The sequence below is a fragment of the Palaemon carinicauda genome, chromosome 14 (genome assembly GCF_036898095.1).
Source record: "Palaemon carinicauda isolate YSFRI2023 chromosome 14, ASM3689809v2, whole genome shotgun sequence".
Classification (NCBI taxonomy): domain Eukaryota; kingdom Metazoa; phylum Arthropoda; class Malacostraca; order Decapoda; family Palaemonidae; genus Palaemon; species Palaemon carinicauda.
In genome coordinates this window covers 47,735,095-47,754,793 of record NC_090738.1, presented here as the reverse complement: position 1 = coordinate 47,754,793, position 19,699 = coordinate 47,735,095, and the positions used below count along the sequence as shown (strand labels likewise).

At 32.9% G+C, this 19,699-nt stretch overlaps 1 protein-coding gene across 5 annotated transcripts in view; it reads right to left on the bottom strand.

Moving 5' to 3' along the window:
• Positions 1 to 327: 327 nt before the first annotated feature.
• The window catches only part of dia (diaphanous related formin 1), a 299,177-nt gene continuing 279,805 nt past the window's right edge, over positions 328 to 19,699 (bottom strand). For 4 of the 5 annotated variants that reach the window (XM_068387086.1, XM_068387088.1, XM_068387087.1 and 1 more), the window contains exon 10: positions 328 to 12,485. In XM_068387086.1, coding sequence (XP_068243187.1) covers positions 12,311 to 12,485 — 175 coding nt within the window. In that variant the 3' untranslated portion in view covers positions 328 to 12,310. The remainder of the gene's footprint in view (positions 12,486 to 19,699) is intronic. The other variant, XM_068387090.1, reaches the window with a different exon arrangement.

Genomic DNA, 19,699 nt, shown 5'->3' with positions numbered 1-19,699 from the left:
CCTAAATATTATTTCTTGTTACTCTCAGGAACACAAATTGGTAGATTTTCATATTTTTCATTAAAATATGTTTCAGTGTCTTGTTCAAAACTAAATCCAATCTGTTTTTCCTTAGTAGTAGAATAGAAACCCGGATGAAGTGATTGTAATATCCCTCTTCACATCAGGTTAACATACATACGTATATATATATATATATATATATATATATATATATATATATATATATATATATATATATATATATATATATATATATATATATATATATATATATATATATATACAATATATATATTATTATATATATACAGTATTTTTTCATATTATGTTAAACTGACATAATAAAGAAAATGCTTTAGCCATCAGCCAGTGCTTTTAGAATAATACATCTTTAGGACTTTAACCTTATACTTTTGAGGTAGGTTACCTAAATGTTAAATAACACACACAGATGTTTATATAATCCTTTCCCTATAAATCAGACTATAATCCTTTAAAATTATATAATTCAAGTGTGATAAGTTTAAGCTTGCATGTTAAGTTCTGACATGCAATAAACTTTTAAGCAAAGTTCAAACATAAGTCAATTAAAAATTTTTCCTTTAATACATTCCCTAATACTGTTTACTATCCTTCTCTACAAATGAAAAAACTGTTTCTCACAGATAAATACAGTATTAAAATTTTCCCTTACAACTTAACACAGTAACAAATGAAAATGATATATTTCTTCATTTACTAAATTTTCTTTAAGATTTAGTCTATTCTTCTCTTTGGAGTAAACTCAATAAATAATATTCTCAATTTTATTCCTACACCTCCTTATACAAGAAAACTATGGCAGTATTATGCCTGTAAAAATAACGATGGTTCCATGAAATACCATATACGAGAGCCCTATTTGATTCAAGTCTATGCTTGACACAGTCTCACTGACATAAATTTGCAATTTTAAGGCAGCTTATATTTCACTAACTCTTTATTTAATATATGGTGTCAAGTTCAAAAGCATTAAGAGAGTTGATCCTTAGGAAAGAAAATGGTTAAAGATCCCAAACTGATTAAATTTTATAGAGAATGTGGATTACCAGAGAAATATTCATCCTTTTAGTGGGATTTACTTTTTTAAGTACTACTTGCCATATGAGGAGTGACTTGAGCAGTAATGTCTCACCATGCTGATGAAAGTGAAAATATCAAAATTTAATATCAATTATGAGATACCTAAATATTGCAATTTGATAGCTTCATAAATTGGCAAATCTTCAAAGTGAATCGCTGTCTATTTACCCTATTAAAGAGGCTAAAAATTAACTACCGATATCTTTGTAAAATGAACAGAATTTTTTTTCTGGATGAAGCATATAAAACCAATACTGTATGCTTTAAGAACTACAGTATGTGGAAAATCCTGCAGTTTATCTGTTTATAATGCTAGTAGTCCACTAATTATTACTAAGGTATAATCATACAGAAAAGTACAACTACCAAGATGTTACTCAATTATTTTAGCATTTTTCAAAGAAAATGAGAAAATATTCTACCTAAAATATTTGAGCCATTTAAAACTGTCAATGTTAAAATACTATACCTTAGGAAATATATTCAATAATCCTAAACATTCATCAAGCAATATTTGCAGAAGTTTTAAAATTAAAATTAATATGTAATATACTTTATATTGCATATACACAAATATGTACTTTGACAAGGGGAGATCCATATGCAATGAGAATCGCAAGTAAATAACAAATGAGATCATGCTACTCGTATTATGGTTTCTTTAAGAAAGTAAGACCAAATGATAATCCATCTGCATTACAAGAGAAAATGTCCAAAGGGTAGTCTGCTGAAACTTGTCAAAACCAAACAAAATTTCTTTAACACAACTTTTTAGAGATATTCAAGTTACTGGAGACAAGTAAAAAGTCTGTGAATTGGAATATTTTTCAAAGTAACTAGGCCTAAAATTACAGATTATATAATTGGAAAATTTATATTCAATACCAAGCCTCATCCTAGCTTCTCGAATTATGGAAAAACTTGTACTGTTTGGACCCATTTCATGGTAAATCTTACAAAGCGCATTTGAACTCAAATAAATATACTGTAAAGAGTAACCATTAATTCTGCTTCCTGGATCATGACTGACATAAATGTATAATTCAATTACAAGTACAGTACAGTACTGCTTTTAGTCATCTAATTTAAAATGAAGTATCTATAATCATTTATAAATTACTATATCATTAATAACATAACTCAACTAAGAAAACATTACTTCTCCTTTCTACTTCCTAACTTGATTTTAGTAGGAAAGTCACACGTATTGGCGAACAGTTCATGTTTAGCTTCGATGTTTAATATAAGCTGAGCATCATACCAAGATTTCATAAGAACTATGTCACATAAACCCTTACATCCTTAAAACATAAAGACATATTAATGGATGAAATATAGTTATGCAAAAAACAACCATCCATAACCATAAAAAAGGATATTAAATTTTATGATGAATTGGTTCTTGAAGATTTCTCCATAAGCTATCAGCTATAAACAACTTTAAGCAGCTTTCTCTATATAATCAACCTTGACCTTATATTTCAATTACTAATGACAATGAGTGTTAAGATATGAAAATATACCAGCATTAAGTAAAACTGTAATAAATTCTAAAGCACAGGTAACACTTCAAAATAATACTTGCGTGATAGTCAAAACTGTTTTAAGGAAACTACAGGTACTTTTTAAAAAACCCTTAAATTACCAATATAAGAATAAACCTTAGGCACAATATCAAAGGGTGACCATTATAAGAAATTCATAATTTTGGCATATAAAAATAGATATTTTAAATTTCTAATTCTTTCCAGTAGACCCTACAAAATAGAGCTGTAAAAACCACCTTATCTTACTTTGTCAAACTTGCAATGCTTTACTACAGTAACTACTGTATATGGTCAGAAAAAATGCAGACCATTTGCTTGTAGTACTGTACTTTTTTCAACAGTACCTACTTCATATTTCCTCCTGCGGTATCTAAATACATACAGTATATAAAATTCATTGGTATAATCACCAAAATAATTTACAAATAAGTAACAATGGAAAATATATTGCCAACACATTAAAAATCCACTGCTCCTTTTCCAATAAAAATATATCTGTGGCTATCGATGACCGTTGATGTCAAACTAATTCCAGACATGTCAAGTATAAACCCATAACTACTGTTTATTGCTTTAACTTTTACATGAAAAAGTTGTTTTCCTAAAAATTCATGATAAAAAAATGTTGCATTCATACTTTAATCTTTTATATATATATATAGTCCAAATATCTATTTCTGGATATTCCAAAAACAATATCTATATTAAGAATTCAAAATGATAAAGATGCAGTAAATAAACATTGAAATTTGACTGGTATTAACTCAATGGTGATGGTAGCTTAACATAAGCAAATTTGAAGAAACAATATACAAGCTTCATGGCATTATCATCAAATCAATAAAATGTTGGTTTTTACAGGTGGAGAGATGAAGACAATGCAGCACAAATTCATATTCATCAATGAAGATAAGGGTATACTGAACACTTAGGAATGATTGCTTCAGGTATTGCCCTTAAAGAAAGCAAGCCTTGAATCCACAATATACAAAAATATGGGTAACATTTCACATCTAAATATATATTAATGCATCTGGAAATGAAAATAATTATTTACTCTAAGCAGTAAAAAAGTGGCTACAAGATACAACAAAATAAACAGTGTTTTCATGAGCCACTTACAAGCATTTTCCTTAAGAACATCTATTTATAAACTTTTAATACACGCAAAAATAAATATGGTACTTTACCTTGACATCAGGTTTTCTTATTTGGAGACAATGGCAGGTATAAGTGTCCAAAACCAAATCTTTGGTTTCTTAACACAATACTAAAAAATTACATGTTCATTTCAAATACCAGCATAAACAGCACTGAAATGGCCCATGAAGATTGGCAGTTGGTAGAATGGGAACACTTAGAAAATGGACCATAAAGAATACCGATTCTTATATTAACAACAGACTCAGTGTTCAATGAGTTTTCAATGTCAAACAACAATTTAGATGAGTTTTGTAATGAAGTACGGAGTAACTTGACCAAATATCTTCAAATTTTAATAACAAATGAATGCTGCACTATAACTAATAAAGATATTTCTAAAAAACATTCTACAATAGGAGTGCTATGTTTCTTTCAAGAGCACTGCAGTATGAAATGTATATCAATTAGAATGAATGGTGGAGAACATTTAGGCAAATTAAAACATTCTAAAGAGCAGTGTGAAATGGGTAATTTCACTCCATAGCTGTAAATAACTTGAGTCCTATAGTATGAATAACCATGTCTCCACTTGGAACCTATTCAAAATACTACACACACACATACACATAAAATACATGAAGTAATACATTTTTCTAAGTATTATCTATTTCAACTACTGGATACAAAATCATGTACAGCATATGAGCATGTAGGAATATCAAAACAAAATTCTAAATGAAAAATCTGACTAAATTGTTTGAAAAGAAATATTAGTAGAACTGAACTTCATAACTAACACAGATAATAATGAGAAGACCAAGTTTTTATCTGACAAAAAGTCAAAGAACTAGAACTGCGAGACATTTACTTTAGTCATTACCTATTTTAACCAAAATAGAAATATATAAAACTGCCATAACTCTGAAATTTCATAAGAATTTTTAAGGTTTTTTCCTTATTTAGAAATTAATGCTGAATTATGATGTTCAAGAGATATATATTCTGTGTATCTTTTGCAAGATGTCAAGTATTCTAACTAGATTTGTATAACATAAATGCAGGTAATGTCTCTGATTCCACTTAACTTCATTACAGGCCAACTTCCTTGTACTAAATTTACCAAGTAAATTTTTAAAAAGACATTTTTTAGTTTCTTAAAATAGAAATACTGTGCAAAATGTGATAAGACAAATATTAAGATAACTAAAAAGATCATAAATATTCTTTATGGTCCAACACAAAATAAACTATGCAAGTTAATTCAAGTATTGTTGTGCTGTGATTCATGATTTACATCACTTTCTTTCTATGCCATGAAAATATCAAATACTTAATGATGCAAGCAATACTCACATATGCTAGGGTTATAAACTTAGAAACCATCAAGTTATTAGGACTGTAGCTCATTTTACAGAATACATGACATAAAAATAGAAAAAAAGGGGTTTTATTAATTTCATTATCATCCGGACTATAACATTTAAAGCCATTTATAACGACCAACATCATAGCATTGTTAAATGTTTGCCAGTGCATTAATGTAATTATTTTTTTTTTTCAAGTTTAAGCTATTAAAATAAGTCATCCATCAGACAGTTAATATTCACAGGGTTTCAATGTTGAGACAGTATACCATTCATCTATAACTTTTCGATAAAAAAATTAGCCATAAATGAATAAAAAAAAATACACAGGCTATAATAAATCATTTCACACAGATACTTATGAATGGATTTCCTACAATAAGACTACCCACAATTGGGCTGTGTTAAGGTATACAGTCGCTAAGAGCACCACTAACATGTGTGGATCTATTTTTGAACACAAGTAAGAGCTATGGAACAACATCTCTGAATGCACCTCAAAAGATATCACAGCATGAAAAATACAGTGTAAGTAAAGCTCAATAAGCCAAACTTTATATATGGTCAAGAAAACATACATTAAAACACACAAATATTGCAGTTCCACTGAACTACAAACAGATCTCTAGCTATCATTTAAAATAACTCGCAGTCTAAGCTATATGTCACTGGTAAGTAACTAACAAATAAAGACTACACTACTTTATTAAGGAATAAAGACCAAAGTATAGAAAATACAAGATCAGTGCAAGAAAGGTGCCCATATCCTTTCCTACTATTTGCAACTATAACACAGTACTGCAGGAAAACCAATATTAAATAAACAGGCTAATACATACCACTACTAAACAAAGACAATAATTACTGTATTTCTGTGGTAATAAAAACTGATAAGTCTTCTAGTCCTCCTTCATTTGACACCATTCAATGCATAAAATGGAAGTCTAGTCAACTAACTTCATCCTACAAGGAATCACTTAAAAAGGGGATAATCTTTTTCTTTTTCCAATTGTCTCAGTTCTGTCAAGCCCAAATGATTCTAAAAATTAACTTTCATAATTTCTAAAATATATCAAATGAATGAGTTCCTCTAAAAATAACCTAACGCTTGGAAATTTTCAAGGAGACATAGAAGATAAAAATGTATAAATTACATTTTTGATTGGCCCTATGATTTTCAAATGGGAAAATTAACTTCAAATATCTATAATTCCTCTTCAATATCGCAAGTAATTAAAGTTAAAAACAAGATTTGTTGTCAATACATCATAGGAATACTTTAGAAAAAGTGCATCCTGACAAAACAAATATAATCAAATTTCAAAATTTTCCTTTGTACGTGAAATTTTCGTTGTAAAAGGTGTTTTTACAGAATGGTTCTCTACATCTATAAAATTACATTTCAGTTTAAGATTTTCTGTAAATTCATCTACTTCAGTATTGCTACATACTCTATCTACTGGTATGCACCTGTGGCTATTCTATGATTCAATCATTTGCAGAGGACTTAAATCTCAAGACAAAACATAAAAGCATAAAACATACAGTAGAAGAAGGTAGTAACATTTTGTAATTCAAATTTGTGAGTGTTTTAAATTTCAAATGCCCATTGTTTAAAAAATATTACATTAAAACTACTAATGACCAGTGGCAGGACCCAGACTCCATCTTGAACTGATTAAAGATAAATTATGAACACTTTTAATATTGGGTCAATTCTATACTGTGCATAGTTGCAACAAGTACCTGAGACATGTGCAACTTAAGATTACAGTAAAGTGATTTGATACCAAAGTTCTAATCAAGTTTCACTCCATAAACTAAGTTATAACATTAACTAATAAAAAAGTTAAAACTTTTTAAGATGGAAGCAAAATATAAATGGGAAAATTCACTGTGATAATAATTGAACTATTTTCTATATTCTTTGGAAATCTAAGGACAAAATTAGTTTGATTCTTTTAAAGAGCTACTCATATTACAATACTGATAAAAGCCCTAAAAGACTGATAAGGGCAATATCAGTGATATGTCAAACATAAAAGTAAAAATGAAAAATCTCTCTTTATTTTAATCCATAATTCTATAGCCACATCTTCTGGAAACTCCTGCAAATTAACATACAAAAGTCTAACAACTTTAGCTCCCTTTCTGCTTTTTATTTATGATACTAAAATCTAAGACCCCTTAAGAATCATTACCAAAATGCACTGCAGGATGGTTAAATTATTATTTGTACCGATTGCTAATGACATAATTCACACGAGAGGACTCCTCCCCTAAAACAAATATAAAATAAACAACACAATGCTGAAACCCACAACATTAGCAACTGATCAGAAGCCATGATGTCAATATTAAGAGAAGTTTATAACCTGGAACAACAGCCTGGATTACCTTGTACAATATATAAACAGGAACAAATCTTGAATCTGGTAAGTGTGACATTATCTTGATTACTACTTTGATGAGCAACAGTAGAAAAAAATGTAAAATTTGAACCAGCTTTCATCTCGTGCACATGAAATAAAAATATAAAGAAATACCAGAAACATGGCAGAAATAATAAATAAACACCCATATTTTCAAGAGGTTCTTAAACATGGCTTAAGCCACCATTAGCATGATAAGCTTTAAAATTAAAATTCATTGACAAAGTGAAGAAAGATGTGGAGAGATTAAAGTTTGGCACCAAAGAAACAAGCATCTCACTAAACCACATATAAGTAGTAACTTCTCTCCATTTAACCATTCTTAAAGTTCTGTGGCACTTTTTATCTCTTCTTCATGTATAGCTGATATACGTGTATGCATGTCTACAAATACAAATATATGGAAAATCTACAAACTAATGTAAAGCAACAGAAATAAATGATGAAAACAGCAGAAATCTAAAAGGAACTCATTGAACTGTATTACATACAAAATCTAAATTTATAAAACATCAATATTTATCAGAAAACAAGCAGCAGAAAATACTCTCTCAGTGCTCCATTAGATGGACTAAAATTGCCATAATGGTTATCTAAAACTATATGGCAATACCAATAAACTAAATGAGAAAGTAGGACTTTTGGCTAAAATAAGTTCACATTATGTATTCAACGTACAATTTCAAAATCAAATGTACTACGTACCTTGTATTTTGAATTTTGTAGTACATTGCCATAATGGTTATCTAAAACTATATGTCAATGCCAATAAACTAAATGAGAAAGTAGAACATTTGGCTAAAAGAAGTTCACATTATGTATTCAACATACAATTTCAAAATCAAATGTACTACGTACCTTGTATTTTGAATTTTGTAGTACAGTTCTCTTTTATCTCGGCTAACCTCATTCATCTTCAATTCAAGTTTTCTAGTAATATTTTATAAACTAGTTCTCGTATTTTTTATTGCTTTTTCTGCTGTTTTTTTCTTCTAAATACCAGATGCTTATCTGTCAATGAATCTAATTGTCTCCTTATGCTTAAGAATTTACTTTAATTGTAAAGTATATTTCACTTGAAAAATATTGTCTAGTGATGTTTTGATTCTGTATCTTTTACAGCTTAATAGTTCTTAGTGGTCTGCTTGTTCATACTACATACTTGGTATTGTCTTACTTTCTATGGCTTCATATTAAATGCATATGGTTCCCGTAATATATTTAAAAGCGTATAACTAAACATATATGTGTAAATATTTCTTAAGTTCTGAAGCCTAAATAATTTTACAAATGTAAATGAAGAAACATTGAGCACATTGGTATACTGAATTAAATTTTAAGTTAAATATTCAATTACATGAACCAATTCACATTACTAATCACTTAAAAATAAGACTTCTAATTTTGGAAAGAACACAATAACAATTCAAGAGCCTGGATATAAAGAAAACACATCCACATGAAGCACAGACATAAAGCATGTTGTTTTCCAACTTCAATTAATGAAACCGAGATGACCTAAGCTTCCATGGAAAAAGATAGTAAGAGTCTTATTTGTTTAAATGCTTATTTAAAAGATATCTAAATTGGAAATCCTAAACACAGATTTTTATAGATTTATAAGATGGTGATAAGAACTAAAATGTCAGGGGAATGTTGCAAAATAAGGATGAAGAAACTATGATAAAAACTACAGTACAGTATACTAATTGAAAATGTTTGCTTGTATACTTGAAATTTCTGTTCAGAAAAACTGCAGACCATTGAGATATGAAGAATGAATAAATAGTTGTATCTAACAGTTGAGATGCCTATTTCTGAAAGCTAGACTTTTAATTTGCATAATAGGTAACTGAAATTTCAAAATGAAATCTCACATAGTTTGTGTAAGGGCATTTTCATTTAGTAATAATATCTACACTATATAGCTAAATGCAATATGTATCAACTTTCTTTCGACTAATAATCTTCATGTAAAAAAATTCTATTTAGACTTGCTAACATGCTGCCTGGACACAGTCTCTGTTACCACTGACCTTTATGTTAGTATTTGGAACAGTGAAAGTAACATCCCTAATGTCAGGATCACTACTTTTATTTTTTAAGGTATAGGTACACTAATTCACATTACATGTTTCAGTAATTAATTGAGGAGATAATCTTTCAGCTCGTGAGATATATGGGGGCATTTAAAATAAAACCTTTTCATAAATTCCCAATAGTCATTGTAACTTAGGCACTGGATTAACAATGAAATGTGATCTTCAAGATATAATTTTGAGAAGGCATGTGATGTTCTAGAAATCGTAAAGTAACAGGGCAAAAGGGAATGTTTCTTAAATATAATATAATACAGTACCATCAATTTCATAAAGTTGTATACATTACAGTAAATTGTATTGCTATCAAAATTATGATAATGACAATCTGCTAACCCATTCAATATAACAAAAAACTTGTGAAAGACAAAAATCCTTGACGTTAGTCCTACTTTATCTACTATATCTGTACCTGATACAGTTAACAGCAAAAGCATTATTGTCTTTACTTGCTTAAATACAAACTGACCCCATACATTACTTACTTTTCCTGATACATGAAATATTTCTTAATCTTTTTACCTTTTCGATTTATATGGATTTTAGAAACTACTATATCTGAGTAACAAAAATAATAGGAAATGTAACAAACAAGTTTTCCAAGTAATAGCCTTTAAACTACAAGACTTATATGGACCGAAACAATGAAAAAAATTGCTTTTTAAAAAACTTCCAAAAAAACTAGTGTGATAAATGGAGAAATATGATGGAATGCAGACTTAAAAGGGTCAAAATACATAATGTAAAAGTATTCAACAGGGCATGATGTAAAGGCAACAGTAGGCTACTCAACCAAAAAATAAAATATCGAGTAATGCTTGAGATTTAAATTAAAATTAATGTAGTCCTTTAGGAAATCCAATTTAGACGTAGAACTGACATTATTAAAAAAGAATGATAAATTCATGCCTAACTGCATTGTGAATTTGACAGAAAACATTTTCCTTTACATGTTGGCATCATCAAATATTAAAAGATAGATTTTCTTTATTTATAAACAATGTCCAGTACTGTCCTTGAATACAAATGAAGTTTTTACTACACAAAAAATAATCAGACTAAATTTGAGGAACTTAGAATTTAGCCATGCTTGTGATGTTATCTCTCCAGTGTTAATTGTATTTACATATCATCAAATACTGAGTAACTTAATTCTGATAATCCAAAAGGAGCACTAAATAGAGAAATATGTTGATCTTTTCTGTATTTATAAAGTTTAATTTTGTACATATGGGGGCTCCATTTTGTAGAAAACTTATTTTTCAAGTTTTTGCCCATTCTAAATAGGAATAAATTTCTATCTTGTTCTAATCATGACATCAGAAGTATCATCTAATTGTACCAAAAGATCTATTCTAATCTATTAGAGCAATATTTCATTATAAATAATGAGAGCATCGCAAGTCTGGCATTGTTACACATTAATTTTTATAACACATGGAAAGCTTGATTGTTAAGAGCCATTCACTGTACATTTTTTTATTTACTCCCTGCCTTCAATAATCTGACCTATGTCCTCTTACTTCTCTTTCCACTTTTACTGGAAAATCTCATGGTAAATTAAACCTTCAAGATTATCTCAAAACAAGGATGGCAATATAAAAAAATAAGTTGAAATCTTTCACTTCCTTCATGCAATTAGAGTATAATATATAGCTATTATACTTTACTACTAATATTACTGTAGAGCACCACACAACACTGACAGTGTTAAGTATTGTCATCTTAAGGAAAACGTGAACCCTACTAAAAGAAAAATGACTGTAACTAAAGCATCAAGGTTGAGCAATATTAGTGATTCCAATAAAAATTATTAGACCCTTATATACACTGTGAATAAAGAGTAGAGAGCAATTAAAAAAAAAAATATGATAGTACTAAAGATAATATTTTAATAAGACATGTAGGTAACTTAAAGAACACTATACAGAGATCAGCTAAATGAAAAGAAGAGCAATATTCCTCATAAGTTCTTTGGATTATTAGAAATGTACCATCAAAATCTGAGGGGCTTCCTTAAATAATAAGGATATTTAATGATATTTAATAATATTCATATTTTCCAATGTGCTCTATGCTTCAACAACAGATAAACAAAAACCATATATATATGTAACCAATTACTCTAGAGGGTGCTAAAAGAACAGTAGAAAACAACATAACCTCTGGACAGTTAAATGGGCAATACCAATGGCCAAATTTATAAAATGAGTGCACATATAAAGATTTGATAGGCCTGTATAAAAAAATCAAATATAAAGGATCACAGGGGAAAATTTCATATCTTATTGCTAGAGAACCTATATGATATAGCAATGAAAATTTAGTTAATTTAAACTTCATCAACATGGTAAGATATCCCTTACAGGATAATGGAGAATCAAAGCTACACAGATTCTGAAACATGACTGCGTACCTAATTCTTGGTGCCTGAATAATAAAATATATCAACCTTCTTTTTTTAAAATAAATAACATGATTGGCCACTTTTATTATCTTACAAATATTGCTATTTACAATTAAAAACACATTAATGGTATAATAATTATTTTATTTTTTTTAACGGCAGTCCAATTTCAGCCACTCACACCACTAAAGCCTTACAGCTCTCTTAATCTTTGCAACAGATTATCCGATACATCACCACCATTTTCATTTTGTTGGTTGACACTTCTTTCTCTGGATTCTAACCCTGTTGGAAGTCCAGGACGACGGGTACGTGGACGGGAGGATCTGGCGGGTTGATTTTCAACATCAATTTCAATAGTGTCCGTGCTGAAAGAAGAAAAGTATGATATATATTACAAAACCCTATAACACAGTTATCAATGTTTTAAAATTGTAACAACATACTATTGATGAAAAATAAATGCAAAAATCTTTACATTGAAATTTCAAAGGATTAAAACATATTGTACTTTGTTTCTGCATAATACCTAAAGAACTATGGCATGATAAAAAGATAAATTAAGCTAAAAATTAAAAAAATTATTTGTTACTTTATCTACAAAAAATGTCCTTTCAAGGTAAATCAATCTATACAGAAACTAATCTGTTAGCTTATCAATAGCACCTGTCCTTTCTCACTGTCAGCAAAACAATATTGGAATATATACAATTGCAAAAAGCATTTGAGTAAATACTCTCATCACTTACAAGGTTCTCACTGAACATATGACTATCTGTTTATGGCAATAGGACTCTTAAATATATGGTATTTGCTACTAGAGTTAAACTCAAATGTTTTACAATGTATATCTGTAACTATCACTTAGAATTACAGTGGGATCCCCAAACTCTTGATAATGTTTAGATTCTGAATACTTATTTCATATCTTATTTTTTATAAGTGACTTACAAAATCAAGATATGGGCTAGACTCTTAACCTGCACTGTTTGCCTGCCAAGATGATTATAGTGGCAATAATTGTGCAGATGTAATAATCTTAGTCCTATCAAGGGACTTGACCTATACAGTACTTGAGCCATCAGTAGTGCCATCTCATCATGGTGGAGAAAATGGTGGACATTTGGGAGTTGGCTCTAACCAGTATAACTATTTGAGCAATGAATTTCATTAAAGGCTAATATTTTTTTTTTTAGAAATTCACAAATTTTGTCAAAGTATTTCTATAGATGTTTCAGTAACAGACCCTTATATGTAGACCGAATGCTTAGCCCGAGAAATGCAGCAATGTCATTTTACACCAGTCTCGTGGTGCGACTATCTTGACAAAAGTGCTTTGCTTTAGAATCTAATGCATAATATCACCAACGTCTTTGTAATAACTTTGTGCATATATCTTCCAAACATTTTATCCTTCATCCACTTTGTTATTTTGTTATAAACCATCAAAGTTCACTTTATAACGTGACGTGGCATTTCACCCAAGGAATGAGGGGTGTGGGTTGGTGTGGAGGTGGGAAACACTGGCCTGCTTAGGCCTGCAAGGAATAGCGTATTTTGAATTACTGTACTCCTTGTTATGTTTTCTGTGTAATGATAATAAAAATTCCTTTATATTTTACAATCCTATAATATAAAATTGTATCTATTCTTGAAAAAAATTAATATTTATAGTTGCTATGGAACATTTACTGTTTACTAATTTTTTATTTGATTCGTAGATCTTTCTATATCTATTCATAAAGTAACTATTATCACTGTTGCTATTACTGTAAATTTAGTTAAATTTATATAACATTGAGAGAATATTATACCATTTTTTACTTTTAAGTTCAATAAACGAATCTTAGCATATTTGAAGGAAGAGAGCAATTAAAAATAATGTAATATCCTAGTCATTTACAAACAATGCCACATCTCTGAAAATACCAGCAGAGAAGCATTCGCCTGGTTCCAGCGTGCTGATGTCCAGTTTTATATCAAGGGAGTGACTCTGTTAAGCACTAAAGCAGATTACGTTCTCGCGGCCATCCCTGATGACACTTTCCCGGATATATCCGATTGGCTGTGTGAGCAAGGTGACACCCCAATAACGTACGACACCCTCAAATCATACCTCCTGGAGCAGTACTCGCCATCACCTCCCGAACTTTTTCAGCTCTCTCAATAACCGTTAGAGAACCAAAAGGCTTTGTTTGCCCTCAGGAAAATGACCGGTCACTCGGCTGCAACCAGCCGCAGACGGCTCTACCCGAACCTGTACATGATGCTATCCCTGATGTCGATATCTTGTCTATGAAGGACCTGATGACTAAAGTCGACACTCTTATGGACAGCCACTTCACCACCTTCCAGACCTCCATCAACGCTTCCACTCCAGACGAAGTGGACAACTATTCAATATCGACCGAAGCTGATAACGTGAATACAGTAGGACACAGACGCCCACTCTGTGACATGCCAGAGCGGCGACAAAGCCGCCCACTACCCACATAAACCACCCCTTGCTTACACCCCAACCAACGACCTCTCCAGCCACTTACTGATGCCCATTGGCCATAATTATGCTATTACCACTCCAAATTCGGGGCTGCTGCGAAAAAATGTGCGAATGGTTATAAGTGGCCAAAAAATGTGTAAGTAGGCCATCGCTTACCGCGGTGACCTCCCCTGTCACTTATCTTTTCTTTTTACATTACACAGGTGGGGGGGATGCGATTTTTGGTGGACATGGGTGCTGCCATTCTTTTCTGGCAAGGCCACTCTCTAGGACACAACGTAGTCTCTCTAAGTCTGCTGACATCTGTTGATAGCTGTCAACGGATCTGCGATATCCACCCATGGTTATGAAACCTTTACATTATTGTTTGGAAGCGCCAAATATATTTGGAAGTTTCTTGTTGCTGACGTCACATTACCAATCCTCGTTCCAGATTTCCTCTCACACTTCTACCTCCTGGTCGATGTAGCTCACTGACGGTTAGTCGACGTGGATTCATACTCCTCAACACCTCCCCAACCCGGCCCCTCCAACCTTGCTCTCCAAATCAGCGTACCCACGGATGCCTACGCCCAACTCCTCACATCATACCTGGAAGTTTTCAATCCAAAAATTTGTCAAACCCCCACGGTATTTATCCCCATATCAAGACGATAGAGGGCGAAGTGTTCGCCAAATTCAGACGTCTGGCAGTCTCTAAAGAAATGTTTGCTGAAATGGAAGAAATGGGCCTTTACCAAAAGGCCTCCAGCCCATGGTCGTCACCCTTACACATCGTGCAGAAGAAAGATGGCTCTTTGCGTCTGTGTGGGGATTGCAGGCACCTGAACATGCAGACGGAACTGGATCACTACCCCCTCCCAAACATCTCCGTGACCTCCTACTTACACAAAGCGAAGGTTTTCTCCACACTCGACCTCCTGAAGGAGTATTATTAGGTGCCCATGAACCCAGAAGACATCACCAAGACCGCCATCACCCTCCCCCTCAGTACATACACCTTCAATTACTCCTGTTTTGGCCTTTGTTATAGTAGGGCCACTTTTCAACGTCTCCTGGACGGCATCTTAGGGGACTTCCCCTTGTGTGTATGTTACGTGGACAACATGCTTGTGTTCTCTTCCTCCAAAGAGGAACACCTCTGTCATCTATGCATCATGCTCGACCACCTACAACAGAACAGTCTTGTAATTCTGTACAAGTGTACCTTTGGTGCCAACGAGGTATCGTTCTTAGGGCACTGCATCACTCCTGAAGGAGTAGCCATTCAGAACTTCCCCACGCCCTCAACCACTCGCTTGCACGCTGTGGGCCTTTACCAATTTTGACTAATTGTAAGACGTAACTAAAGGACTCAGGAGTTTTGCAAATATAGTGATCCCTCGCCACTTCGGGGTTTGACAATTGCGGATTCACTACATCGCTGGTTTTTATGTCAAAAAATAAAAATGAAAAAATATCGCCGTATTGCGGAAAGCAGCCGTGTTTCATGTTGATGCGCTAAAGAAACGCTTCTCGGGCTGCCAGACAAGGAGAGCAGCTTGCTATTATACCCACTGGAAGTCAGACAAGTCATGTGATTGGTTACCAGCGCGAGATCGACGAATAAGAGCATGAATGGATGTAGCCTGTGAGCCGATTGGCTGCGTATCATCACATCCTTTCCCAGCATCTTCCCTTGGTGTATCCCGCTGTTCTACCAGTCTCTCGTTCACACTGTACTGTACTCTATCAAGTGTCTCACGTTCGTAGTGTTCTGTGATTCATTTAAGTTTTGTAAAGCCACTAAAATGCCTTATAAGCGCTGTGCCCCTATGAAAGATTCCTCTAGTAAGCCGAACAGTAGGAGGAAGATGATGACAATCACTAAAAAGGTAAAACTTTTAGATATGTTAAAGGAAGGCAGAAGTTATTCCGCAGTGGCACACCATTATAGCGTGAATGAATTTACTGTGCGCTATATAAAGAAAGATGAAATGAACATCCGCAGCACTGCAACAATAACGTTTAATAAAGAAGGGAAACGTGTGGTAACGCTGCGTAATAAGCAAATTGTTAAGATGGAAGCTGCATTAGCCTTGTGGATTGCATATTGTAGGAAAAAGAATGTGAGTTTGGATACTAATATGATCAAGACAAAGGCCAAGTATCTCTTTGATCATACCTTGCCCGATGATAACGACAAAGAAGAAGAAGCTGATGAAGATGATGCTGATGAACCACAGCGTACTAGCACTACGACGAATGATTCGCCGCCTCGAGGACAAGGCTTTACAACCAGCAAAGGCTGGTTCAACAAGTTTCAAAAGCATGCCTTTGTAGGGCGAGGCTGCCTCTACCAACACCGACGCTGCCCGTCGTTACGTGGAGGGTGAATTTCCAGAAATGATCAAGGATGGCCAGTACCTATCCGAACAAATTTTAAACATGGGCAAGACAGGTATTTTTTGGAAGAGAATGCCGAGTCACAATTATCATGTGTGGTAATGCTGCAGACTTTATGATAAAGGCAGACCTTATTTATTAGGCAAAAAATCCACGGGCCTTGAAAAATAAAAATAAGGCTATGCTCCCCATTTATTGGATGAATAACGCAAAGGCCTGGGTAACTAAAGCCCTGACAGCCGACTGGTTCGTTCACTGCTTTGTTTCAGAGGTAAAGCTGTATTTGGCTGAGAAGGGCCTCCCTTTCAATGTCCTTCTCTTGATGGACTGTGCAGGAGGCCATGCAACAGACCAGCAGTATGATGGGGTGCAGGTAGAGTTTCTGCCCCTAACACCACAGCGCTTATACAGTTCATGGACCAAGGGGTCATTTGGGCATTTAAGGCACTCTACACTCGTGTCACAATGGAGGGCCTCTTCGCGGCAGTTGACGACGATGACGACGACGACGACGCAGAAGGCTTCACCTTGTAAAGGTACTGGCGCAAGTACAACATTGCGTCATATTTGACTAACTTTCAGCAAGCATTGCAAGAACTGAAAACAGAAACCCTCAGTTCAAGTTGGAAGAAATTATGGCCTGCTGTTGTTCATGAGTACGTAGGCTTCACTCCTAATGAAATCCATCACTCGGCAGTGGAGAAGGCGGTGACGCTGGCCCGCATAATTAAGGATGAAAGATTCGCTGACATGACGGAAGAAGACGTGATCAGCCTTATTGAGGCCCATTCAGACCCGCTGACAGACGAAGACCTTGAAATGACCAAGTCAGCGAGTGAAGAAGAGCAAGACGAAGAAATGAATAAGACTGGCCTTACTCTGGAGAACCTGCAAAAATGTGCAACATGGCAAGGGCATTGCAACGCTTTGCACAAGAAGTCGATGAGAACATGGTTACTTTTGGGAAACACATTAGGTTTGTGTCCTATTTAATTGCACAAAAAATTGGATTATTGAGAAAGTCTTAAGATCTTTGGTGATCAATCTATTCTGAAGAATATTTTAATTCTTTCATTCTACCTTGTTTTGAGAATTGTTCTCCTGTCTGGTCTTCAGCTGCTTATTGTCATCTTAATTTGTTGGACAGGAACTTCCATCTATTAAATTTCTTATTCCTGGTCTAGATATTAGTCTCTGGCACCATCGTTCAATTAGTTGATTATGCATGTTGCATAAGATTTTTTTATAATTCTGACCATCCTTTACATTCAGATCTTCCCGGACAGTTTCATCTTATTCGTAATACTATGCATCCAGTTAATTCTAATAGTCAGGCCTTCTCAATCATGAGGCTCAATACTACACAGTACTCTACAAGTTTTATTCCAGCTGTAACCAAGTTGTGGAATGTCTTTCTAATCGGGTAGTTCAATCAGTAGAACTTCAAAAGTTCAAACTCGCAGCAAATGTTTTTATGTTGAACGGGCTTACATAAGTCCTTTTATAGTTTATATATCAAATATCTGTTTTAATGTTAATGTTTTCAAAGTATCTTATTTTGATTTTCATTACTTCTTACACCATTTATTTCCTTATTTCCTTTCCTCACAGGGCCTTTTTTCCCTGTTGGAGCCCTTGGGCTTATTAGCATCTTGATTTTCCAACTAAGGTTGTAGCTTAGCTAGCAATAATAAAAATAATACTGCTGTGACCAAGTTGTGGAATGATCGTCCTAATCAGGTAGTTGAATCAGTAGAACTTAAAAAAGTTCAAACTTGCAGCAAACAATTTTATGCTGAACAGGCTGACATAAGTCTTTTTATAGTTTATACATTATGAAATATCTGTTTTGATGTTGATAACGTTTTTAAAATATTTCATTTTAATTGTTCATTACTTCTTATATGGTTTTTTATCTTAATTATTTCCTTTCCTCACTGGGCTATTTTTCCCTGTTGGAGCCCTTGGGCTTATAGCATCTTGCTTTTCCAACTACGGTTGTATCTTAACTAATAATAATAATAATAATAATAATAATAATAATAATAATAATAATAATAATAATAATAATAAGGCTTTCGTAAGATGCCAAACATCTGACGTATAAGTTGCACTGGTAGGACCATCTAATTAGATACTTTTCTCTTTGGAGAAAGTTGCATTTTACTTTTCATATTCTCATCTTGTTTACCAAAAGCTCTCCATTCCATGCTTATCCTTTTTTTTTTATTTTGGTTTTGTGTCCTAGGGAAATAATTACTGACTGTCCTAAGTATGTATATTCATTAACAATTACTGACTGTCCTAAGTATGTATATTTATTAACAATCTCCAGAGGTTCATCCATTACATTTACTTGTTGTATCTGCATTGTCATTGAACATTATCCTAATTTTACTCACTCATTTTTAGTCTTATATTTCTACTTTCTCTATCCATATCTTCCTTTTGCAATTTCTCTCCCGATTCTCTAAACACAACCATTTTTCTCTGCAAATCTTAAGTTTTTAAGGTATTCCCCATTAATGTTAATTCCCATATTTTCTAATTCTAAATTCTTAGAAATTTCTAGGGCCACTGTGAATAATTTAGATGACATAGGGTCTCCCTGTCTAACTCCTTTCTCAATCAAAATTTTTTCACTATCATTAATGTAGTTTTAGGACTGCTGTGCTTCCTGTACATATATCTTCAAGT